At 40.9% G+C, this 27,312-nt stretch overlaps 2 protein-coding genes across 2 annotated transcripts; both read left to right on the plus strand.

Annotated features, from left to right (window-relative positions):
* Nucleotides 1–1,461: 1,461 nt before the first annotated feature.
* On the plus strand, nucleotides 1,462–5,075 carry LOC308311922 (uncharacterized protein; the record flags this gene model as incomplete). Its single annotated transcript, XM_080758722.1, has 6 exons — nucleotides 1,462–1,708; nucleotides 2,810–2,920; nucleotides 3,291–3,608; nucleotides 4,027–4,160; nucleotides 4,274–4,374; nucleotides 4,586–5,075. 6 exons carry the CDS (start codon nucleotides 1,462–1,464, stop codon nucleotides 4,713–4,715), a joined length of 1,041 nt encoding a protein of 346 aa, XP_080614848.1. The 3' UTR covers nucleotides 4,716–5,075.
* A 2,282-nt stretch (nucleotides 5,076–7,357) lies between these two features.
* On the plus strand, nucleotides 7,358–25,871 carry LOC308311929 (uncharacterized protein; the record flags this gene model as incomplete). The annotated part of the gene is made up of 12 exons (XM_080758734.1): nucleotides 7,358–7,445; nucleotides 9,250–9,351; nucleotides 9,781–10,062; nucleotides 10,176–10,309; nucleotides 10,440–10,546; nucleotides 19,913–20,036; nucleotides 20,756–20,792; nucleotides 21,768–21,908; nucleotides 22,647–22,739; nucleotides 24,349–24,554; nucleotides 25,067–25,173; nucleotides 25,727–25,871. 12 exons carry the CDS (start codon nucleotides 7,358–7,360, stop codon nucleotides 25,869–25,871), a joined length of 1,566 nt encoding a protein of 521 aa, XP_080614860.1.
* Between the last annotated feature and the right edge of the window lie 1,441 nt (nucleotides 25,872–27,312).

Here is a 27,312-nt window from a genome sequence, read left to right on the forward strand (position 1 = left end):
AAAACGTATATAAAAAAAAGAATGTTGCTTGCTACAGTATATACTGTGCGTGGCCTGAAAGGTATAACAACGTATACTGTAGGTGTTCAGGTCTAAATGGGCTATATAAGTCATTTCGTCTGAATTAGTCTTAATCGTATAGTGATTTCTATATACGGAGTTAACCGTTTAAACGTCCCATCCCTAATATGCATGATATCTTCCTTCATTACCTCTAACCTCCTAAAAGCAGTGTAGGACAGGCTGCCATGCATTTAACAAATGAGAAGTTGGCATGCGGGAACGTCGGTGGAGAAATAAATTACTTCACTATGTGCTCTCAAAACCGTTAATCTTCAACTTCCTCTTATGAATTGTTTTCCAACTGCATGGGCTATACTTGTATACACTAAGGAGTGTATAGTATAGCCAGACCTGACCAAGAAGGCCAGACGTGGCCAAGGAGAGCATACGGACAGCAGAGGAGAGAAGAGAGGATGGTCAGAGTTCACCAATGTTGAATGGGCTATTTGCAACAGCAGCCAGACATTGGGCCCCGGCCTCTCTATTACTTCCTTCACAGGCATGAATGATACTAATAATGTAGGCTCTATTCCATAATGTAGTACAGTGGTTCTCAAACCTTTTAATTTCAACGAAACCCCATAACTGACCCCATAGAATAGAGTGTATAAATGTAAACAAATGAACGCCTGCTGGTCCGTTTTGGTTCCATTTGTATACACTCTCTGGGTTACACTTAGAGGTTGCCATTCGGAACCCCCTCAAGGAGTGTGCGCAAGGCCAAATTACCCATTGGGCCGATAGGGCCATGGCTGAGGGGCCCTTGGCTCTCAGGGGCCTTTTGGGGAAACTGGACCGTGCGGTATTAGGTTTTCCTGTCCTGACAAGGGCTTCAAACTTCCTGGAGCTCTTCATTCAGTGTGTGTGTGTGTGTGTGTGTGTGTGTGTGTGTGTGTGTGTGTGTGTGTGTGTGTGTGTGTGTGAGTGTGTGTGTGTGTGTGTGTGTGTGTGTGTGGTGAAATGGTAAATATTCCATATGGTTACAGAATGTCAGAATTGAAATAATAAGTAATTAAACATAGAGAACATACTGCTATACTATATCAAAAGTTGATAGTATATACTCACTTGTTATTAATTTGCAGAGGTGAGTGGTGGCCCCTGCAAATTCACACCTCTGGCGTGCGTGTGTGTGTTGTGTGCGTGTGTGCGTGCATAGTAGTAGTAGTAGTAGTAGTAGTAGTAGTATAGTAGCAGTAATAAATAGAATATACTATAACCTACAGTATAGCCATCTGCACTGAGCGTCACACATTTACCATTGATTGAGGTTTTTGTGAAGTAATGGGCTCAATGACTTCACTATTCTCATTTATTGTTAATCTTCCTCTTTTTTGGTGACTTCTGTTTCCCAAAAAAACTATACAAAGAGTGCAGTAGTTGTAAAGATGTGCTAGAATGTCTGAGAACGTGTATGCCGTGCCAGACCTGACCCAGAAGGTCAGACATGGCCGAGGAGAGAGGGAGGTGGAGATGGAGGAGAGAGGAGAGAATGAAGACAGGGGAGAATGGGAAGAGAGGACAGTAGACCTCTACGGGACTGCAGAAGATTGCACTGCAGTTCAGGACAACCCTGACCCTGCTGGGACACAGCAGGATACTGTAGGCATGATGCAGGAGAACACAGCACAGCCGCAGCATGGAGGTAAAGCCAATAAAATGCTACACAATGGATGGTTAACTATAACAACACATTGCTGTTACAAAAGGGTGGTGGTGTACGTGGTGGTCTCTGGAGAAGATAATTTTGTCAATCATAATTCAAGGTGGCCTGTGGCCCTGTGTGAACATTCTCAGATTTCACTGAAATCTGCCAGTCTTCTTCTTACTTTTTTCATTCTTTCTTTCTTTTTTGTAGGCAAAATTATACATTATTTTCCACGACATTTATTGCAGGGGATTAGGGGTTGGGCATGGCCACCATGTGACCACGGTACCGAATATAATGGCCTCCAGGACTCTGTATATCTCTATATTCGGTGTCAATGAACAGTAAAACTCTTTGTATCCATGAATTCTGTCATTAGGACAAAGAAACACAATAATTCTGTGTTGTAAGTAACACGGTGTATATCAAATATCAAAAACATTGTTACATAGAATCATTTCATTATTGCGGTGCCTATATCACTTCTGGCTGCAACTTCCGCTTATCCTTATCTACACGAAAACAGTTTAACTTTGCAGTTGTATGTGGTTACGCTGTTGCTACAAATTAAGTTACCTTTAGACATCAGTTAGGAGACTGGCCAACAGGCGTATAGTTGGTATAATTTAAAGATAGATTATAATTAGGCCTGGGCCACTTGCGTAGTGTTGACAGCGTGTTGTGCGTCCGAATCCCAATCCCCAAATCCCCAAATAAAATAAATTGAATGTGATTGTCTTAACTCACTGCATGTGCACAGTACACAATTATGGCTGTCTTGCGCACTCTTTCACTGTTTTCCTCTTTCCTTCCAGTTCAACTTATATCAAATTCATTAATATGGACTTGACAGGGATTGCGTGACCACGTAAACCCCATACTTGTCTACGCAATAGCCGATTGTGAGCTTGTAGATCTGCATCTTTTCGTGAATGTTCTCCTGAGAATCAGGACACTTAGGGTTGGGGTGAGGTGCTAGGGTTCAAGTTGTGAACTGACATGTTCTGTTTCAAGCCACTCAGTATGTTGGCTAAAGATATAAAAGTCATAAGGCAGTTGTCAGTTATTTTAAATGTATTTTCTTCTTGTGTTGTTCAGACCCTGATGAGTCCAAGAAGAAACGCTCCAGAGTGGCTGCAGTGTGTCTGGGAATAATCATAACGCTGTGTCTTCTCCTATTGGCTGCCGTCATTGGCGTGGTCGTACGCAGTGAGTTCTTACTATAAACAGTATCATTATATTTTAGAACAGTGGTTCCCAAACTGGGGGTCGACCCTAGGGGGGGGGGGGGGTCCCAAAAAACATGTCATTTTTATTTTGGCTTTAGGGAGGGAGGTCATACAACTTTAATTTGTTGAATTCTAAATTTTAAAAATGTTTTACACCTCTATCTCCCATTTCTGTTTGTGTCCACCCGACAGTGATGATAATAACCTAACCCACGGTACCCACCCACCTCACCACCTCGCTGTGGGTACCACTACCAGTCCATAGTCCACAACATTCCAAAATGTCTCTCTCACAAACAAACTGCCTTGCCACTGACTGCTCATCAGATTGTTGATTCTTCTTCTTGCAGATATGGTACTGGTCAAAGACAGAAACAACCTGGCCGAAGAGTTGGAGCAGATACAGATCAGTCATAGCAACCTCACTAAATTCAAAGAGTTAGAGAACAAAAATATAAACCTGACTGAAGAAAAGAAACTGTTAGAGACTAAATTCAAAGAGTTAGAGATCGAAAATACAATCCTGACTGAAGACAAGAAACTGTTAGAGACTAAATTCAAAGAGTTAGAGATCAAAAATATAAACCTGACTGAAGATAAGAAACTGTTAGAGACTACATTTAAGAACCTTATCGAAGACCCAGCCCTGCTGAAGAAGCTCATTTGTGGTCAGTGGAAGATCGCTGTTTTTCTACATTGTTATACCATATCATTATTTGCCATTAATCTGAATGGAAAACACTCACACATACACATATACGTAACTACCTGTACAGTACACACGCACACACACACACACACACACACACACACACACACACACATACGCACGCACACGTGCACGCACGCATGCACGCACGCACGCACGCACGCACACACACACACACGCACACACACGCGCACGCACACACACACACACACACACACACACACACACACACCCACGCACACACGCACACGCACACGCACACACACACACACCCACACACACACACACACACACACACACACACACACACACACACACACACACACACATATATCCACATACCAAATACAAAACTAACATGATTTTGTTGTTGTTAGAATCCCATGGATTTACATTGGACGGTGGGCTGTGTTACTACATCTCTACTGAGAGGAAAACCTGGGAGGAGAGCAGACAAGACTGTAGAGACAGCAAATCAGACCTGATGGTCATAAAGAGCAAAGACAAACAGGTATGATGTGTGTGTGATCCATGTGTTCCTGCATGTGCATTAATGAATGCTGTAACTCATTTCACTTCCTCAAATCAATTGTGCAGTTAGTAACCAACAGCTTTTCTATGCAGGACTTTGTTGTCAGTTTAAACCAGATGGTGTGGCTGGGTCTGTCCGACATAGAAGAGGAAGGACACTGGAAGTGGGTGGATGGAACACCTTTGACCACAAAGTAAGACTTTCTCATCTTTTGTTCATTTTCACAAACATACATTTCACAATGTACATATTCTTCTACTCAATAAAATAAAATATGTAACTGTATACCACACTGTCACTAAGACATTATCTGTTGTATATTTCACTATACGGTTATTTGATTTCATTGTTAGAAAACAAAATAGAGTGGAAATTGTGATGAATGATATGTTCCTATTCTACAGGTACTGGAACAAAGGTGAGCCTAATAATGCTACTGAAAAAGAAGACTGTGCTGAGATGAAAGGCGGTGGATGGAACGACGTTCCATGTTTCGTGAAGAAACATTGGATCTGTGAAAGAGTTGTCTTGTGAAGTCACAGTTTTCACAATGAATTAGTTTATTATGTTCTTATGTGATGGTTTGTGGAGTGTTTGCTTCTGGTACATTTTAGCTTTGGTTTGTCTGCCTTGCAATTTTACTCACTATGCAATGTATTATATTAAATTCATATTTTCGTTATTTAGCTATGAAGGGGGTCCTATATAGAACCTTTTTATACTGAAGTACCACCTCAGAAAACATTTGGCTCTCAAAGTACCACCTTAATAACTGATATAGGAGCGTATATTCCTGCCCTTCTTGTTCCAGGACCATTCCTAAGCCAATAATCCGACGAAACTCTGTCTAATCACTAATCAGCGATGATATTTCTAACGTGATTAATATACCTTCTCAAATCGTTCTGTTAACGGTTAGGTGTGCTGTCTGTCATGCTCATTCAGCACGGCTGGATAGCCTATTACAACTACATTCTTGCAGGGCCTGGTATGAGACTGGTATTTCTTCGTCAGAATAAAATATGCAAACCTTTTGTCTTTTTTTTGCCTCCTTTTTTGGGTGACTATGGGGGGGGGGGGGCTCAAGTACCACCAGTACTGTATTCTATAGAATATGAATAACATAAATCTAAATCTAGTCTGTAAATTAATAATGTCTTTTGCATTTTGACGGAAGTGTGTTTGGGTGTGGTGTGGGATGTGTGGGGTGGGTGGGTTTCCAATTTATATTATCTAACAGAAATGTTTAGTATAGGCTACAACAGTGCTTGAAGTTTAGCAATCTGCCAGAGGAGCACAATGAGACTGAGTACATTGTATAATAACTAATAAAAGTGATGAAGAACTAAGGAGGGAGTCCATGCTTTAAGTTTAAGTACCGGTATCTTTTTTGTCATCATATACTTCTCTCTTTGTTGACGTTTTGTTAACTCATCCTCCGCCGTTAACCCATTGGTGGAAAGTAACTAAGTGCATTTACTCAAATACTGTACTTAAGTACAATTTTGAGGTATTTGTACTTTACTTGACTGTATTCCAATTTCCAATACATCTACTCCACTACATCTCAGAGCCAACATTTGTACTTGTACTCCACTACAATTATTTGAAAACTTTAGTTACTAGTTACTTTGGAGATTTACATTTTTTCTATATAAATTTCGACCATTTGAAAATAGCTGATCTTCAAGCTCACAATGCGTCGCGATGCATTGTGTGCGACCTCTCTTTTCTATTCAAATATGAATATAAACTAGAAAGGTCGCAATTTTCAACAACATCCCTGGAACAACATATTTTCAGAAGGGGGTCGGCGGCCAATTACATATATTTTTGGGGTCCTTGACATGAAAAACTTTAAGAATGACTGACATAGGCTTTTCAGAAAACTGTCAGGATTTAGAAGACATTTGCAGAAATGTCTATAGGTCTAAATGGGTTAAGAGCGTACCGGACCGCATCTCCATGATATGCACCACGGATATGTCAACATGAAGTCGAAATGAGTCATAGTTCTCTCTTTTTGTATCTTTTTGTCATCAGTTTCCTCCTTTAAGTGAAAGAAAAGTAGTGTCAAAATATCTTTTGTATATTCGGTTTCAAAACAGGAGGCATCCATAATCTCATTAACATCCTATTCTACACCTTCCACACACTGCAGTCCGATGGAATAAATGAGGACTAAGACCTATCAATGTTTCTGTAAACACTCTGGACTTTAAACATGGATAAGGGTCACTTAAACTTTAAAAATGGACTCCCTCCTTAGTTCTTCATACCGTGACCACACACACACACCCACTGTTTTTACAATCACATCTTCTGAAGTTCACAGATATGGTCAACGTTAAAATTCTACAAATCATGTACAAAGCAAGATATAAACAATTACCGGTAAATGTACAGGACACATTTCTGGATAAGGAAGGGGGATGCAACCTTAGAGGACCACTGAACTTTAAAAAACCAGTGATGCGCACAAACTTAAAAACAAGGAGCATCTCCTCTTACGGAGTCACTCTGTGGAATGAGCTGGAGGATGAACTAAAGCACTGTGGAAAACATAAACCAATTCAAAACTAGATAAATACAGAAGTGAACAATATGAATGTATGCACTATAGGCAGGCACGGTCTGCTACACGTGCACAAATGGACTCCAGGGGTAGGGCCCGACAAGCCAATGGCTTCTCCCTAACCCTTTTTCGGAACGGACAGGACATGAGCTACGGACACTAAAAAAAAAATAAAAAAAAAAGAAAGAAAAAGAAAAAAGATGGAAACTGTGTGCAATGTATGAATGTATGTCCTCCTTCCGAAAATAAAACTGAACTGTGTGTGTGTGTGTGTGTGTGTGTGTGTGTGTGTGTGTGTGTGTGTGAGAGCGTGTGCGTGTGTGTGTGCGTGCGTGTGGGTGGGTGGGTGTGTGTGTGTGTGTGCATATAAGTGTGAGCTGTCAAAATAACAGTGTTGTCATCGTTTAGGGTAGTGAAGATAGTACTGTGTATACTCAGTGTGTTGTGAAGAGGTCAAAAACCTGCAGAAAGAATTGAAGTCATAAAGGTACAGATGGCTGCATCGAGGCATTCTGAAAACATTGAGGTCCAAGATGGAGACCAAGAAGATACAGATTATGAGAATGATACCATCGTCACTGCAAGAAGAACTATAGTAGAGATGTCTGAAGTAGGACATTATGAGAGTCTTGATCGGCACAAGATAGACGACGCCGTCTATGGAGATCTTCAGACCAAGAAGAAGTCTGGTAAGAGATATTACTATTAAGACTAAAAATCACCAATACAAACACATTTTAACCTTTTAAACCATAGGTTCAACGATTTTAAATGATCTCCCTCCCTCCTTCTCCCACAGTATGTATATGTTTGTGTGTGTGCATGTGTGTGCGTGTGCATGTGTGTTGTGTGTGTGTGTGTGTGTGTGTGTGTGTGTGCGAGAGAGAGAGAGAGAGAGAGAGAGAGAGACTGTAGCAAAGCCCCGAATGCCAAGATAAAATAGCATTCATTACATCTTATGTCTATTTGTGAGTTCTCTGACTGAATTAACTAAGTACATAATTTACAAAAAATCATGATAAGTGCCATTTTCATTAAACCAATCAAGGACTCTGAGAGTAATAATCAAGATAGTTTGTTTGTTGTAATTTGTTAACTTGTCAACTTGTCAGTTACTTTGTATAAATTTGAATTATTATTACCAAACACATACATACATTAACCACTTCAGCCCTAAAATAGCCGATCTGTGGTACGACACGTTGTACGACACACGCACACTCACACGTGCACACACACACACGCACTCGCACACGCACACACACACACACACACACACACACACACACACACACACGCACACACACACACACACACACACACACACACACACACACACACACACACACACACACACACACACACACACACACACTAAGGCTGTCCCCAAACATTCAAGGTTCGAATGTTCGCTCGTTAGGGTTGGCACTCGAATCTTAATTAATGGGCTTGAACCATTCGTTTTTCTTATATTATTTTTTATTTTTTTCCTTTTTTATTAACTTGAAAATATATGTTCGCTCGGAAATTCCTGCAAATGTTCGAGTCCTAAAAACAGGGCTAGGGTACAGCCTTAACACACACACACACAATTAAAATCGGGAGAATCACTTTCTTAAAGCAGTCATGCCATGTATTTTCTAAATGAGAAGTTGTCATGAAGGAAGAAGCAATAAATGACTGAATTAATTACTTCCTCTTTCGTGGCTAAGTTCTCCACCCTGACCCTGGGTCACATACACGTTGCATAAGGGCAGTGGTGTAGTGATGTCTGGGGAAGTGGGTATGCTCTAACATTGCCAAACAAATTTCAAGGTGTCCTCTGTCCGCCTAACATCTTTAGGGGCTCCAATGCTGCCAAAAAATTGCATATTTTCCAGGCCAAATTAAAAACCTGGTGAAGTGGGTTCTTTTATTCTTTTTCCTTTACATTTTGATTAGACGGCCTCACAACCAATCAGGAAATGTATAATTGTGTTGAATATTTAGCGACTTAGCCTACTTCATAATGGTCCCACGCTGAAGGGACGATGGGACGTTTTTTATTTGTTTTTATTGAAGGAATGACCAAGCATGCACAGACAGTTCAGCCACTGTTAACATGATTTCATTACTTTATTGGTTGTTTTTAATGGAACATTTGCAACCAGGGCACTGGCACTATGAAAAAGATCAGACCAGTGGTGCGCATGGGACAGATACACACTGTCTCACACAATTATGCACTGTAGTGAGTGAACAAGAGACAGAGAGAGAGAAGGGCAGGCCGACAGGCAGATTATTGTGTTTTTCATTAAAGCATAATTTTCAAATATGACCCCCTTTGAAAAACGTTTGGAATTGAATGTCTTGAAACTCTCTCAACAATGCTTAATTAAGTTTTCTAACCTACCGTATTCTAGCAGGACTACGTAGTGTAACTTTTTCTAGTGGTGTATGTGAATTGAAATCTTCCTCTCAAATAACTTCATATGTTTGTCTTGTGTTGTTCAGACTCTGATGAGGCAAAGAAGAATCAGTACAGAGTGGCTGCAGGGTGTGTTGGGGTGCTGTTTCTTCTCATGCTGGCTGCCATCATTGGTGTTGTCGTACACTGTGAGTATGGGTGCAACGTTGTCATTCTACAAACAGTGTAATGTTATGGTATATTTTAGTCAGACAGATAATCAAATAGCGTTGATGGCTGTTTCTTGCAAACAATGGAACACTGAGGAGGAGACCTGTGCTGACCACAGACCACGGGAGATAAAACTGTTTCAAAGAAAAGTGTCACATAGCTTGTATAGCGATGATGCAATGACCTTTTTATTGTTTATTTTTCACCAATGTAAAAAGACGTTTCCTCATCTTATAGTAGGATTGTATGATCTATCCCACCTCACCCACTTTGTTACTGACACTCCACTGTTCTCCAAAATGCCAGTTCACCTATTGTAGGCTCTTTTTGTCTCGCTGGCAAATAAAGATTTACTGTCAGAATGAAGTTATATGTAATGCTCACCAGTTTGTTGATACTTCTTGCAGATTTTGAACTTAAAGAGAAAAACAACAACCTGGCCAAAGAGTTAAACGAGATCACTACCAGATATAGCAACCTGACTGACGAGTTGAAGGCCAAGTTGCAGACCAGCTTTTACAACCTAACTAAAGAGAAAGATACATTGCAGACCAGCTTTTACAACCTAACTGAAGAGAAAGATACATTGCAGACCAGCTTTAACAACCTGACTGGCGAGAAAGACACATTGCAGACCCGTTTGGACCAGTTAGAGACCAACTATAATGACCTGAAGAGGAGGATTTGTAGTCAGTCATACATCACTGTTTTACTTCATTGTTATATCATGTTCATGTTGTTTATCATTCATCTGATCTGAGGACGTTTCAGAGCAGTTGCTAACATTTTTTCTTTGTGTTAGAACCACATGCATTTCAATTTGGTGGTGGTCTTTGTTATTACATCCCTACTGAGGAGAAAACCTGGGAGGAGAGCAGGATAGACTGTGTAAACAAACAATCAACCCTGATGGTCATAAAGAGCCAAGAAAAACAGGTATGGTTGGTGTGTGTGTGTGTGTGTGTGTGTGTGCATGTGCGTGCGTCCGTGCGTATAGGTGCGTGTGTGCGTATGTACAGTATATATGTTAGTGCATGCACTAACACTAACTAACACTTTTCTGCAGGACTTTGTTGTCGGTTTAAAACAGCAGAACCTGTGGCTGGGTCTGACTGACAGGGACAGCGAAGGAACCTGGAAGTGGGTGGATGGAACACCGCTGACCGAACCAAGGTAATACTTATCTTCTTGTTTATTTTAACAAACATTTTAAGTACACTCTGTTGTAATATACAACATCGGCTATACAACAATCGGCTATCAGCAAGTTGACCTTGCTCTCTGAGCTGTCTCCAGTGGCTAACAAGACAGTCAGTCTTTATTGTTATGTCTATAGTGGCACGTCATTAGGACACAGCGTGTTGTATATTACAACACACTCCACCTATACTATTTTTCTGTATTTTTTCTAAAATGGCATGAAATGCTATGATAAAATACAAATATACCATAATGGTCGATATATATATAAGGCAATTATACATGTTTTCTATTTCACTATCCAGTTGTTCGCTATAATGATTTGAAAACAAAATATTTGGAGTGGAAAAAGCATCATTGTAAAGCATCATGATGACTTAAATGCTCCTATACTTCTCCAGGTTCTGGAACCTCCCTCATGAGCCTAACAACGCAGGGAAAGGAGAAGACTGCGCTGAGTTTAGCGAGAATGGATGGAATGACAATGCATGTAGTAAAAGAAAACTCTACATCTGCGAAAGAGTTATCTAGTCTAGTGAAAATCATAATTTCACAATGTATTATAGTTGTGTACACAGCTATAGGCATAATAGGCTACATGATGGGTGTGTTTAAATGTGGTAGTTTGTCTTTGCTTTGGTTTGGAGGTTTGTCTGACTTTCGGCCCTATACCCAAATACACATATAATGATTTATATTCATATATTCATTATTTGGCTAAATGCAATCTATATGTTCATATATTGATGAAGTGTGTTGTATTCATAGTTATGGTTGTATTCTGATTGAACCCGGTTTGGTCCAAATTAGTGTCTTAACCCTAGGACACTAAACCTGGGTGATTTCAACCTGAACAATTATGTTTATGTGATTTTTTCTTTTTCTGCCCCTCCTATGCCCAGTTTTGTGTGTCTGTGTGTACCACGGAATGTGATGATGGCTGAGCACGGAATGTGATGATGATGTATGATAAGAGTGCCCGCCCTCAATTAACACAAGTGTGATTTTTTTGTGAAATTGTATGTTGAAATATTAAAGAGTACCTCAAATTGCCATGTATTGCTGTACTTTAAGTGGTTAACTGAAAGAAGTGTATTCTGATGCAATTCATTTGTGCACAACACTTGGATTCTACAATTCTGCCCAACGTCACGTGAACATATTGTGTAAGCTGTTGGTCTCTCCACCACTCTTGTGACATTTCCGTGTCAGAGAGGAATTGAAAACCTTTGCCAGAAAACATCTATATATCTGTCAGTCTGTCCATCTGTCCGTCTACTCTGCAGTAGGCCTACTATATAAAAACAAATATATATACATACATACATGTGCTATAAGTGTATGTCAGGGCTTTGTTTTGCAATTTGCTTGTCAGAAAAACATGACTGCTTAAGAAAAACGTCTGGGGGACCACCATGCAGTCCCAATTAACACTGATTCCAGTTCCAATATAGTTCAGTGATTCTCAGCCTCCTGAGATAGTGTACAAATGGGACTAAAATGGACCCTTATGTTATGTGTCCATTTGGTTCCTATTTGGGCACGCACAATTCCCTGTAAGGTTGATTTGGACCTTATCTGCTGCTGGAGTTCCCCAGACCCGACCAACATAACATGGGGAAACAGTGAGTTAGGAAGAGAATTGCTCAAGTACCACCAGTACCAGTACCAGTATTGAATGAGATCGCACTTGATTACGATTCGGTGCAGGTGTGAATGCAATCCTCAGTAAATAAAGGAAATGAAGCAAATGAGCGGGTGAGGAGCTGAACACAGTTGGAGACGGAGAAGGCATATTTTACGCAGTGCAAAGATGTCCCGTTACCGTGGATAGACGTGGTCGAATGAGGAGACTGAAGCCCTGATCGAAATGAGGACGTGTACATTAATCAATTGCTTAAGAAAACATAAAAAACACTGCAGTGTAGCCTATTATAGCCTACAGAATAGTCTGTCATCTGTCTGTCTGTGCGTGCCGTAATGGGAGTGCCTACTGCTGTCACTGTGCGCTCAGCGTTGTGCCTCCATGCCCAAAAGAACAGTGTATGTGGCGGCTGCGTGCGTAGAGAGAGAGAGAGAGAGAGAGAGGGGGGGGGGGGGGGGGGGGGGGGGGGGGGGACAGTGCTTGAAGTTTAGCAATCTGCCAGAGGAGCACAATGAGACTGAGTACATTGTATAAGTGATGAAGAACTAAGGAGGGAGTCCATGCTTTAAGTTTAACTGACCCTTAGCCATGTTTAAAGTCCAGAGTGTTTACAGAAACACTGATAGGTCTTAGTCCTCATTTATTCCATCGGACTGCAGTGTGTGGAAGGTGTAGAATAGGCCTCCCTTCTGTTAGTGAGATTATGGATGCCTCCTGTTTTGAAACCGAATATACAAAAGATATTTTGACACTACTTTTCTTTCACTTAAAGGAGGAAACTGATGACAAAAAGATACAAAAATAGAGAACTATGACTCATTTCGACTTCATGTTGACATATCCGTGGTGCAGTTTAGATCATCATGGAGATGCGGTCCGGTACGCTCTTAACCCATTTAGACCTGAAGACATTTCTGCAAATGTCTTCTAAATCCTGAAAGTTTTTCATGTCAATGACCCCAAAAATATATGTAATTGGCCGCCGACCCCCATCTGAAAATATGTTGTTCCAGGGACCCCCCATGAAGCAAAGATTGAGTTAAAAACGATCTCTCTGACAGAATATATATTCAAAGATTTGCACCACATTTTCACGATTAAAAAAAAATAGCAGACCTACAAGCACTCGGTGCCGCGCTATGAGCTTGTAGATCTGTTATTTTTCAATAGCTAAAGTATAACATCATTCTTAAAACACCAAAAGGGGTTCCCGCCCGTCACTAGTCACTACACCATTGGTTCTCAAAGTTGGGGTCTCAGCTGGTCCTTAGAAGGGTAGAAACTAAAATCAGCCAGAGAATGTATCATTCATATACTGTACTACTATGCTGCGTGAATAAACATACAATTTGATAGCATACGGTAGATCACCCAGGTTTTATGGTTTTTCAATCCCCACACGTGTGCGTGCGTGTACTGTATGTATAAGTGTTGCAACACTTAAAATGTAGAATATTACATTTTTGCGGTAATATCGTGTACACGTGTGTGGGTATATGGATATAGGGTGGCCTGGCTGGGTGTATGACTTGACTACCGCGGCCTGAATCATTCAGCCCTGCAGCCCTGGTGTGAGATATGATCTGGACAACAGATGTCAAAATGAAGTTTAGGATAACATTGACCACTTCTGTGTCTTAGTCATACTTCTCTCTTTCTTTCGTAACATCACATCAACACCACTAGGTCTGGAAAGGGGCTGTGGAAAGGGGACGGGGCGGTGAAGGGCTGTGAGATAGGCCTATTAAGGTTGCGGTGAGGGGTACGTTAAGGGTTGGGTTAAGGTTCGGTTTAGGTGTGCTGCTGCCCCGTGGGAGGTTAGGGTTAGGGTGCAGGGTTTGCGATATCGGACCAATGATATGTCTGGCTTCAAGCAAGAGAGAGAGGTGGAAGCAAATGCAGGTGGATGACGTCACAGCAGGAAGGAGTGAGGACACATATGCTCATATGCTCCCAAAACGATCTATTGCACAAAACATTACAAAATAAAAGTGTCAATAAATAATATGTGAGGGATCTTTGGTGGAATGCATTCATTCACTTGTATATCTTATATACCTGCTACATAGTTTTGACTAAAACCTGTCAGCTCAATAAAATGTGTCCTTATTTCAAGTTATTTGTCATTGAACTTTTATTTAACATCGTTGGTTTTGGTGTTCTTAAAACTGGACAGTTGTGTGTTGTGTAACTTTAGAGAGATCATGACATGATAGAAGGGAAACTGCATAAGCGTGTGCGTACGTGCGTGCGTGTGTGTGTGTGTGTGTGTGTGTGTGTGTGTGTGTGTGTGTGTGTGTGTGTGTGTGTGTGTGCGCGCGTGCGTGCGTGTGTGCATGTGCGTGCGTGTGGGTGAGTGGGTGTGTGTGCATACAGTGTGAGCTGTCAAAATAACTGTATAGGGTTGAGAATGTTCTGTGGTCACAAGAGCGGAAGTGCTGACCAGATGTAACTCTTTGCAGAGTAAAGTCTTGGCTAAAGATTTAAAGATGGACAAGTTAAAGATAAGGGAATGACGTAACGACTAGGTATAGATCATAAACGCAACTACCAATATTCACTTTACAGAAAAGCAAGTCCAAAGGCGATATAAGATGACATGGCAATACTGCTTAGTTAGGAGAAGTGGGCATGCCACAGAGTGACCAGCTCCTACTGTACTCCTGCCAGTACACATGGGGGCATTATATATTAAAATACTTTGAGGTGGATTGTTTTAAAACTGCACTAAACCTTCTTCTAATGTCCCATTTTCTGTTAGGGTAAATGGGTATATTTTCATCAAAGTGTTCTTATGGTTATTGAAAATGACACTTATTTAGAGTTTCTATAGCTACACTGCTGTCAGTTTTATAGAAAAAGAGCTGAATCTTCATGCTTAACTGAAGGAAAGACAAATGCAACAATGATATCAGTAGTCCGCCCTTTTGAAAGGGAGAACGCTTTATTATGTGTCCCTGGTGTCACGTTTAACCAAACTGGCAGACCCAAATGCAGACACGACAAGGAGGGCAAAGTCCAAGGGTGTTTATGTAAACAAAATGATAAGCTTGTAGATAGGCAACTGTCCAGAATGAGCTTGTAGATTGGCTACTTTTCAGAAGGCTAGCAGGTAGGCTGGCAGGCAACTGAAGGAGAAGGAAACCAAAGTCAAAAACCAAAAAACACTGGAACAAAGCAAAAGTAGAGCAAAAACACTAGGAATAATTATCACTAGGAAACATTAAGAAATAACAGCTAGACGCGTTACCGCACAGAAAACTGTGGGACGATCTGGCAGCCTGCGGCGAGGAAACCAGGGCTTTTATGGAGTGGTGGTGATGAGAAGATGGCAGGCAGGTGAGTGAGATTGGATGATCAGAGCCAGGTGTGCCAATCTGGAAAGCCAGGAACCAAGCCTACGCCCACACATGCTCACACACAGACAGACAGACTAACACAAATAGACACACACAGGACACTACTGGCAGGGGCTGTGACACCTGGGACGTATCCTCAGTGATGTATCCCAAGGTTATCGGGGGTTTTGGGTCTTGGGAACATCATACCCCTCACTCGGGTGACCCAGACGTGGTGATCAAGTCCCGACTTACATCCCAGTTGCAGCTACTCTCGTCCCTCGATCAGACCCAACTCATCATTTGCTCTTATTTCCAACTTTTAATACTTTTACTTCTACTCCGCTACATATCAGAGGCAAATATTATACTTTTTACTACATTACAATTATTTAAAAACTTAGACCTACTAGTTACTTTGTATAGATTTGAACTATTATTACCAAACACACATACATTAACCACTTCAGCCCTATTTGAAAATAGGATCTGTGGTACGACACGACCCGTTGACACATGCACACGCACGCACGCACGCACGCACGCACGCACACACACACACACACACACACACACACACACACACACACACACACACACACACACACACACACACACACACACACACACACACACACACACACACACACACACACACACACACACACACACACAATTCTATTTCTTTATTTGAGTCCACATTTATAAAATACATTATCAAGGGCACAAATAGTGTCATGAAGGTTGTCATGAAGGAATTAAGCAATAAATGACTTAATTACTTCCTCTTCCTCTTTCGTGGCTCTTTTGTTTTCCAACAACGAGTGTATAGTTTTAATATGAGCTAGAATGTCTGAGGACGTGTACGCTGTACCAGACCTGACCAAGAAGGCCAGACGTGGCCGAGGTGAGAAGAAGGTCGACTTGGAGGAAAGAGGAGAGAATGAAGGCAGGGGAGAATGGGAAGAGAGGATAGTAGACATCTATGGCACTGCAGACAGCCCCACAGTTCACCACCCTGACCCTGGGATACAGCAGGATGCCATACAGAAGAACACAGCACAAGAGAAGCATGAAGGTAAAAAAAGTAGATGAACTAACACATACACGTTGCATAAGGGCAGTGGTGTAGTGATGTCTGGGGAAGTGGGTATATGCTCTAATATTTCCAAAAAAATGTCAAGGTGTCCTCTGTAGCGTAGAATAACAGCAGCACCCTGCAGAAAATGATGTGGAACAGTGACATCGTGTGCCTAACATCTTTAGGGGCTCCAATGCTGCCAAAGAAATAATTTTCCAGGTTAAATTAAAAACCTGGTGAAGTGGGTTCTATTATTCTTTTTTCTTTACATTTTGATTAGAATATTCTGTCTAAAACGGCCTCACAACCAATCAGAAAATGTATAAGTGTGTTGAATATTTAGCTACTTTAGCCTACTTCATAATGGTCCCACGCTGAAGGGACGACGTTTTTGATTTGTTTTTATTGAAGGAATGACCAAGCATGCACAGACAGTTCAGTCACTGTTTTTTTGTTATATTAGTTTTTATTTGGTTTTTATAGACATGACAAACAAGACATACATAACGACACATACACCAGACTGTATATAATATAAATATATATATATATATATATATATATATATATATATATATATATATATAAATATATAAATATAAAACGAGTGGGGGCCTATCGATATCGCCTATCGTGTTAAGATAGCATAGGTCATAGGATGAACACAACCATGAGACATCAAAGGAGTAGAGCAGGAGGGCATGCATATCAGTTCAGTCACTGTTAACATGAAATCATTACTTTATTGGTTGTTTTTAATGGAACATTTGCAACCAGGGCACTGGCACTATGAAAAAGTGTGCATGGGACAGACACACACTGTCTCACACAATTATGCACTGTAGTGAGCGAACAAGAGACAGAGAGAGAGAAGGGCAGGCCGACAGGCAGATTATTGTGTTTTTCATTAAAGCATCATTAAAGGTGCTATTAGTGATACATTGTTTTGTTATTTATTTATAATTTTATTAAGCTCTACATTGTTATCAGTGCCTGGGGGGCAAACTGGGGAATATATTATATGGCCCACAGCTCACTTGCTAAAATGAATTATTTATAGCCGTCAGTCAGGTGAAATTCATATATTGGAGTGGTTTTTTTTTAGATAGACTTTTGTGGAGACCTTTTCCACACATTTGGCAACACTGCCATTTGAACACAATTTATTGGACTGCAAATGTACAACATAATGCAGTGCATGCATGTAAAAAAGGCTGAATTGTTTTAGTTTTGTTAAAAGCACTAATGCCATTACATTTGGCTACACTGCCAACAAGTGGCTATATTGATATTGCAGTGTAGTTAATGTGAAGCATTTGTTTGTGACATTGTTATGGTTCAAAGGTACAGTAAATATAATAAAGAATAAAGTATGACAAGAGATTCAGTCGGCACCAAGATATTTTCATATTTTCAAATATGACCCCCTTTGAAAAACGTTTGGAATTGAATGTCTTGAAACCCTCTCACCAATGCTTAATTAAGTTCTCTAACCTATTCTTACAGGAGTAGTGTAACTTTTTCCAGTGGTGTATGTGAATTGAAATCTTCCTCTCAAATAACTTCATATGTTTGTCTTGTGTTGTTCAGACTCTGATGAGGCAAAGAAGAATCAGTACAGAGTGGCTGCAGGGTGTGTTGGGGTGCTGTTTCTTCTCATGCTGGCTGCCATCATTGGTGTTGTCGTACACTGTGAGTATGGGTGCAACGTTGTCATTCTACAAACAGTGTAATGTTATGGTATATTTTAGTCAGACAGATAGTCAAATAGCGTTGATGGCTGTTTCTTGCAAACAATGGAACACTGAGGAGGAGACCTGTGCTGACCACAGACCACGGGAGATAAAACTGTTTCAAAGAAAAGTGTCATATAGCTTGTATAGCGATGATGCAATGACCTTTTTATCGTTTATTTTTCACCAATGTAAAAAGACGTTTCCTCATCTTATAGTAGGATTGTATGATCTATCCCACCTCACCCACTTTGTTACTGACACTCCACTGTTCTCCAAAATGCCAGTTCACCTATTGTAGGCTCTTTGTCTCGCTGGCAAAAAAGATTTACTGTCAGAATGAAGTTATATGTAATGCTCACCAGTTTGTTGATGCTTCTTGCAGATTTTGAACTTAAAGAGAAAAACAACAACCTGGCCAAAGAGTTAAACGAGATCACTACCAGATATAGCAACCTGACTGACGAGAAGGCCAAGTTGCAGACCAGCTTTTACAACCTAACTGAAGAGAAAGACAACCTGATCATAGAGCTAAACGAGACAAAGACCAGCTTTTACAACCTGACTGGCGAGAAAGACACATTGCAGACCCGTTTGGACCAGTTAGAGACCAACTATAATGACCTGAAGAGGAGGATTTGTAGTCAGTCATACATCACTGTTTTACTTCATTGTTATATCATGTTCATGTTGTTTATCATTCATCTGATCTGAGGACGTTTCAGAGCAGTTGCTAACATTTTTTCTTTGTGTTAGAATCACATGGATTTCAATTTGGTGGTGGTCTTTGTTATTACATCTCTACTGAGAGGAAAACCTGGGAGAACAGCAGGATAGACTGTGTAAACAAACAATCAACCCTGATGGTCATAAAGAGCCAAGAAAAACAGGTATGGTTGGTGTGTGTGTGTGTGTGTGTGTGTGTGTGTGTGTGTGCATGTGCGTGCGTGCGTGCGTGGGCGCGTGTGTGCGTATGTACAGTATGTTAGTGGATGCACTAACACTAACTAACACTTTTCTGCAGGACTTTGTTGTCGGTTTACAACAGCAGAACCTGTGGCTGGGTCTGACTGACACAGCGAAGGAAGGAACCTGGAAGTGGGTGGATGGAACACTGCTGACCGAACCGTAATACTTATCTTCTTGTTTATTTTAACAAACATTTTAAGTACACTCTGTTGTAATATACAACATCGGCTATACAACAATCGGCTATCAGCAAGTTGACCTTGCTCTCTGAGCTGTCTCCAGTGGCTAACAAGACAGTCAGTCGTTATTGTTATTGTCGTTATTGTCATTAGGACACAGCGTGTTGTATATTACAACACACTCCACCTATACTATTTTTCTGTATTTTTTCTAAAATGGCATGAAATGCTATGATAAAATACAAATATACCATAATGGTCGATATATATATAAGGCAATTATACATGTTTTCTATTTCACTATCCAGTTGTTCGCTATAATGATTTGATTTGGAGTAGAAAAAGCATCATTGTAAAGCATCATGATGACTTAAATGCTCCTATACTTCTCCAGGTTCTGGAACACAGGAGAGCCTAACAACGCAGGGCAATCGCCAGGAGAAGACTGCGCTGAGGTTAGCGGTAATGGATGGATCGACAGTGCATGTAGTAAAAGAAGACGCTACATCTGCGAAAGAGTTATCTAGTCTAGTGAAAATCATAATTTCACAATGTATTATAGTTGTGTACACAGCTATAGGCTACATGATGGGTGTGTTTAAATGTGGTAGTTTGTCTTTGCTTTGGTTTGGAGGTTTGTCTGACTTTCGGGCCTATACCCAAATACACATAATAATAATGATTTGTATTCATATATTCATTATTTGGCTAAATGCCATCTATTGCGTTTTAATAACATGTTCATATATTGATGAAGTGTGTTGTATTCATAGTTATGGTTGTATTCTGATTGAACCCGGTTTGGTCCAAATTATAGTGTCTTAACCCTAGGACACTAAACAATTATGTTTATGTGATTTTTTCTTTTTCTTCCCCTCCTATGCCCAGTTTTGTGTGTCTGTGTGTACTACGGAATGTGATGATTTGATTGGCTGAGCACGGAATGTGATGATGTATGATGATGTATGATAAGAGTGCCCGGCCTCAATTCACACAAGTGTGATTTTTTTGTGAAATTGTATGTTGAAATATTAAAGAGTACCTCAAATTGCCATGTATTGCTGTACTTTAAGTGGTTAACTGAAAGAAGTGTACCAGTACAATGTCACATGGTTCAGATTCTGATGCAGATTCATTTGTGCACAACTTGGATTCTATACAATTCTGCCCAACGTCACGTGAACATATTGTGTAAGCTGTTGGTCTCTCCACCACTCTTGTGACATTTCCGTGTCAGAGAGGAATTGAAAACCTTTGCCAGAAAACATCTATCTGTCCGTCTGTCCGTCTACTCTGCAGTAGGCCTACTATATAAAAACAAATATATATACATACATACATGTGCTATAAGTGTATGTCAGGGCTTTGTTTTGCAATTTGCTTGTCAGAAAAACTTGACTGCTTAAAGGGTAAGACCACTTTTTTTGAGGTTTGGGTTGTGTAGTTACTTTGCCATGATGCAACTCCAAATGTGGACAAGAAATAAAAAAGTAACTGCTCCAGTGATTAGAAATTGACACAAACAATGTTGATTCAGACAATATAGAGCATCACCAAAACTCATGTGGTTTTATTTTTTCATCAAAATGTTATCTTCCTGTTGATTTGTCCATTTTATTGGGAAGAAAACCCGGACTGGATCCGTGGATCCGGATCCAGATCTTCAAATAGTAAAATCAACAGGAATCTAACATTTTTATGAAAAAATAAAACCACGTGAGTTTTGGTGATGCTCTATATTGTCTGAATCAACTTTTGTTTGTGTTTGTTTACGTACTAAAAGAGTGACTTTGAGAGATGTTTTAGCTACAATGTAAGTCAATGAGGAGCATATTTTGAATTATCAATTTCTAATCACTGGAGCAGTATTTCTGTATTTCTTGTCCACATTTGGAGTTGCATCATGGCAAAGTAACTACACAACCCAAACCTGGTCTTACCCTTTAAGAAAAAGGTCTGGGGACCACCATGCGGTCCAAATTAACACTGATTCCAGTTCCAATATAGTTCAGTGATTCTCAGCCTCCTGAGATAGTGTACAAATGGGACTAAAATGGACCCTTATGTTATGTGTCCATTTGGTTCCTATTTGGGCACGCACAATTCCCTGTAAGGTTGACCAACATAACCTATGGGGAAACAGTGAGTTAGGAAACACAAACACTAGACATAGCGAGAGAGAGAGAGAGAGAGAGACAGAGAGAGACAGAGACAGAGACAGTGATTTTTCTTGAAACATAAACCATAAGCGTTGGAGAGAAGTTTGAACCAGATGGCAGTTTTGCACACAGCTGGTAATGAAGCCACATTGGAGGTTGGTGTTTATGAGGAGCTGTCTTTCCCTGAAGCCCAGGAGGACACTGTTGCACAGCAGAGAGCATCCAAGACAGGTATGTGTTGCATTCTAAAGCCTGGTTTATATGTGTGTCGCACATCTGTAGTATGCGATATACCTGTTGTCATAGCACCCATTTTTACTGTCTGTCTGTCTGGGTCCCACATGGAGATCTCTATCTGTCTGTCTGCCTGTAGCCTCGGAAACCCAGACGTTTTTATTTCCAGGGAGAGAAGAAAAAGTCTGCCTGTGTGTGAGGAGCTATGGTGAGGAGTGCAAACTGACTGTGAAAAGTGGTGTCGTATAATTAAAATACAATACAGGAGAGAAAATGTGCACGGCAGACAGACGAGATTCGATGTTCCACAATGTTGTGGACTGATTAATTGGCAGGTGTGTGGTTGCCATGGCAATCAATTGGCAGAGGCAGAGGCTGGAAATTGCACAGGTGAGGGGATTTAGGCTGATTAGGCCCACTGGCAGAGCCTGATCCCATAGGGTCGCACACCATAAATAGCTGATCAACAAGCTCAGAATATACTGTATGTGACATCTTGTGAGCTTGCAGATCTGCTATTTTTGCTTCCTCATGCTGTGCGACTGTCTAGGCCTATTGCACACAAGTGACTGAAAAAAAGGATTCACAGGAGTCACATTCAAAAATAAAATATAATAGAAATAGTATTATTTGTACATGAAAGAAGTATTTTCATAATTCACTCAATCCATGCTGTGTGTGTGTGTGTGTGTGTGTGTGTGTGTGCGTGTGCGTGTGTGCGTGCGTTCCATACAGAGGAAAGGTATCTCACAGTGATTTTTGTGAGCTTCGGCCTGCTGTGTGTCCTGCAGGGTGTTCTCAACATCGCTCTGAGACTCTCTGCTCCACGTGAGTCCAAATTGATTCATTGATTGATTGAATACCATATGAACATGTTTGATAACAGTGCGGCGAAAAAGCTCTGAACTGACCAGGGCCAAGGCCCATACCAAAAATGCCCTAGCTATTCCCCGGAAATAATGTGGTTAACACTACAGTTAAAATATCAGAACACAGAACTGTCACTAGTCTGAACATCAGAGTTTGTCTATGGCTAATTTCCAAAACTTTGTCTTTTAAAAGAGTTTAGTACAATATAAGCATTTTAAAAGTCTTACTTGACTTGAAGTCAGAATGCACACGTGCTTGTGCTGTGTTTTTGCAATTGGTTGTTTGGCGGTCTGCAACCCTATGTCATCTAGGGTGACCAGATGTCCCTCTTTGCATGGGACAGTCCCTCGTTTCCATGACTTTTCATGTCATATTGAGACCCCGTCCCACATTGTGACTGACAGGCAATTACATCAGTGTTCAAATGCCCTAATAGTTAGTCCCCTAATAGTTGGCCTTCTGTTGTAAAGCTCTCTCATTGTCTCTTCCTGCAAGATGTGTTTTTAAGCCTGGGCATAAAAATAAAGCATGATTTTAAAACAAAATGTGAGACACCAGATAAGTTTATAAATTATAGCCAATAGGCCTATGGTCGAATATGACATCAAGGCATTTAATAGCAACTCAAGTAGTACGTTGCTATAACCCGGTACTCCAGTATCGCTTGTGTCCCACACGACACGAGCGATACTTCTGTCCCTCAAATGAACAGTTTGGATCTGGTCACCCTAATGTCATCACACATAGGATTACACAGCACCAAGCAGCATGATGCAATATTCCGTTACAGAAGATTGCAACGTATATGTTCCTGTATTCTTTGTTGTGTTGGTTGTCTTCTGTTTATGCACCTGGCAAGCAAAAAAGTATGTGCTATATTAAAGGGATATTTTACTTTCAAACATGTGTGGGGTCATTTTAACATCTACTCTGACTTTTGTGAGCACCCCAGACAGTTTCCATGTTGCTTGATTCAGAATGTAGATATTTCATATTAATGTTATCTGACACATTTTACAAATATTAGGTTAAACATATGTGCTTTCTTGCTTGTGGTGGTGACTGATATTGTCCTTCTAAGTTACATTTTTTTTCATTTTCAATAGAAATTAATAAAAAATACATTAAGAACAGTCCCATTAGGGAAAAGCCAGGGCCACACAACCCGCTCCTCCGGAACTACTCTGCTGAGACTGGGTATGCGGGAGGATCGCATCAATCTGGTGTGTGGAAGGACGATTCCACACACCAAATTGATTCGATTCTGACGAGCGATATCCTCAGAATCGAAAAAATAACTCTACGAGAGTCTAAATATTGGGCTACACCTGGCCCATGGCGATGCCGCAAGCCCCACACTTGCGGCCTAAAGGCCTCACCGTGGGTTTGTTGGGCTTACTCCTCACGGAAGACACAGTCACACAGGCTGGGGCGCCAACCCATACTGCTACATTCCGGCTGCCACCCGTCTCTCTAAATGTGTCTTTAACAGAGGCTGGTACTAGGCTACAGTTCACTGGCAGTTCACTGACTAACTGAGCTAACTGCATTGTATCTGTGTCCCCAGCAGGTGCCGTAGTTTCACTCGTCAACACCACAGAGGCACCAAACATAACGGTAGTAGCAAACAACAGCAGCTGCTTTCTGAACTGGAGGCGGCTTGGTTCCAGCTGTTACTTTGTGTCCTCGGAGAGGAGGAACTGGGACAGGAGCCGACAGGACTGTCAGGAGAGAGGAGCTGACCTGGTCATCATCAACACCAGGGAAGAGCAGGTCAGACACACAGAGACATAGTGAGTCGTTCTGAATCTGGGCAGAGCAGGGGTTCCCCAAAGCTTTTCAGACACTCACAGCTAGAAGATCCTGTGTTCGATTCCCACTGGGGACGCTGGGGGTTCGCTGTTCTCTCCTTCGCGTCATCAGTACCCATACACACTAGGTGGGGTTGGCGAAAGGTCCTTTCTGTGTGGAGTTTGCATGTTCTCCCCGTGTCCCTTAATTGGCCCTATAGGGTAGGTACCCTCACAAAAAACATGCAGTAATCCTGGTCTCTAAACTGCCTCCCCATGGCCAGCCGGTGTGTGCGCCTGATGGAGGGGAAAGGAAGGTTGATAATCACATGTGTTAAACCACTGAAACCTGGCTCGTCATACGCAGAATAGCTGAAATTGAGGGGCCCCTCGAGATGCATCTCATGGGGGCCTATCCTCCAAATGAATACATAAATAAATAGGATGGCCATGTTGTTAAGTTGTTAACGAGCATCTCTGTGGTGTCACTGACAGGACTTTCTCCATAACCTGGCCCAGGCAGCATGGATTGGTATGACGGACAGGGAGGTGGAGGGAAGGTGGAGGTGGGTGGATGGGACACCAGTCACCACTGCTGACGGGTGAGGCAACTATTCACACATTGTATTAATGACTTCAGGTCGGTTACAATTGTATTTATTTAACATATCTGTACAGACCGTTTGTACTACTACTACTACTACTAATAATAATAATAATAATAATAGGCTACACTTCAAAGTGCTTCACATGCAGGACAGTGTTCAAATAATCTCACAATTAAAACGAGATATGTCAGACGTTAAAGGAAATACAGCAAACCACAGAAGCACAGCATATATGCATAAAGCATGGGCATAAAGGGATGGGCATATAGGATTAAAATAATGAACACACAATAAGAAAAGGTCAGGCATAGAATTAAAATAATAATAAAACAATATAACATTCAACTTTCTTGACAATGTAATGTGTGGAATCTAATAAATGCACGGCTTCGTGTTGATCTCAGATTTCATGTGGCTATATAGAGTCAATGATATCAGTACATAACTTCATTTAAAAAAAAATGCATGGAGGTATACAAGACATTTGTAACACAAGTTACATATTATTACAATGTAAATTGATATCATGGAATATTTGTTTCTCTAGGTTGTTCTGGGCCCCTGGGCAGCCCGACGACTCCTCCGGTGGAGAGGACTGCGGCGACATTCGTACTCAGGATCGGTTTGTTGGCTTGAACGACGCTAACTGCAGTGTATATGAAGCCTGGATCTGTGAGAGAACAGCAGCGTAGACGTCGGCGACGCACCCGTCTCTCCGACAACAAAATATTAACGTTGCTGTCGGGGAGAGAAACCTCTTATCTCCATATTATTATAATTTTGTGTTTTGTTTCGTTTTTTGGGCTCGTAAAATGAATGCCATATACTTGATCATATACTGTACACAGCATCGCACAAAGCAAAGGCATCAAAAGTAGCAGATCTGTTAGATTGAAACGCGGCGCGAAGCAACTCATTTTGAGCCTGTATATAGATCTGCTACTTTTGCTGTTTTTTTTTCATTTGAATCCTGAAAAGTAACAGTTTAGGACTGTATACAGTATGGGGTTTCCACCCAACAACTTCAATAAGAATCAAATATGTCAAACTGCCAAATCATATAGTTGTTTACAATAATGTGTATGTGTATAAAGGGGGATTCCATCCCTGAATAGAAACGTCTAATTTCTCAATTTAATAATACATAATTCGTGTCATAGTGATAATCTGAGAGTGTACAAATATAACCACATTAGTCAATGTTAACTTAATAAAACTGCTTGATTTCAGCTTGAATCTTCACATGCACATAACTATAACCAAAAATAAAGCACAATCAAATGTTCTGTTAGATTATAGCTCAAGCAAGTCCTAGAAAGCTGATTGTTGCATCATACTCAAATATGTTCTCTCTCTACGCTGCTTCCTTGAAGATCAAACAAACAGTGCTTTGGAAAATGGTCGGCAGTAATGTAATGTATGTTTTAGCAGCAGCGGCCTAGTATAGAGTAAGGTAAAAGTAACTTGAAGTTGTATTTAAATGCAGTATATACCCATTTTATTAAAGGTTCCCGTGTTTTTGTGCCTTTGATATATTTCTGTATTTTTTCACATACAATACATACTTTCTCATAAACAGTTGAGCTTGACCCTGGTTGTCTAATTGATCGTCGTATTTTAACTTCATCATTGGATGATGTTGCATTTTCGCTGGATTGTCGCTGCACAATGGTGTCTAAATCTATTTTCATTGTGAATTTTTTTCTGCACTTAGCATGATATTTTATTTTGGGGATTTCATTAGAGGCAAGTTATGTGCAATATCCAGGAGGGGCTGAAATTCACGGATCTGGGCAGCTTGTAATAACGTAGCCCATGAATTTAAGTCCCTCGGTTCTACTAATGGGGCCATTGGAGATTCCAAAGAACTGTGTACAACACAGTCAGTGGACTCCTGCCTATTGATTACTGGTCTCTGATCTGGTTCCATGCTTGCTTGCTAATGCTTGCTGGCTTGCTGACTGGCTTGCTCACTGCTCTGTCTGAGTGGAGAAACAAATCTGAGCTTCAGTCAAACTGGGGCTTAAATAGGGCTGGCTTGATTGCAGGATGATTGTCTCCAGGTGGTGTCCACCTGCCAGGCAGGAGGCACAGACACGCCCACTCCCAGAACTAGGTCAGACTGTGAGATGC

This window comes from Protomyctophum bolini, assembly GCF_963924005.1.
Source record: "Protomyctophum bolini genome assembly, chromosome: 3".
Classification (NCBI taxonomy): domain Eukaryota; kingdom Metazoa; phylum Chordata; class Actinopteri; order Myctophiformes; family Myctophidae; genus Protomyctophum; species Protomyctophum bolini.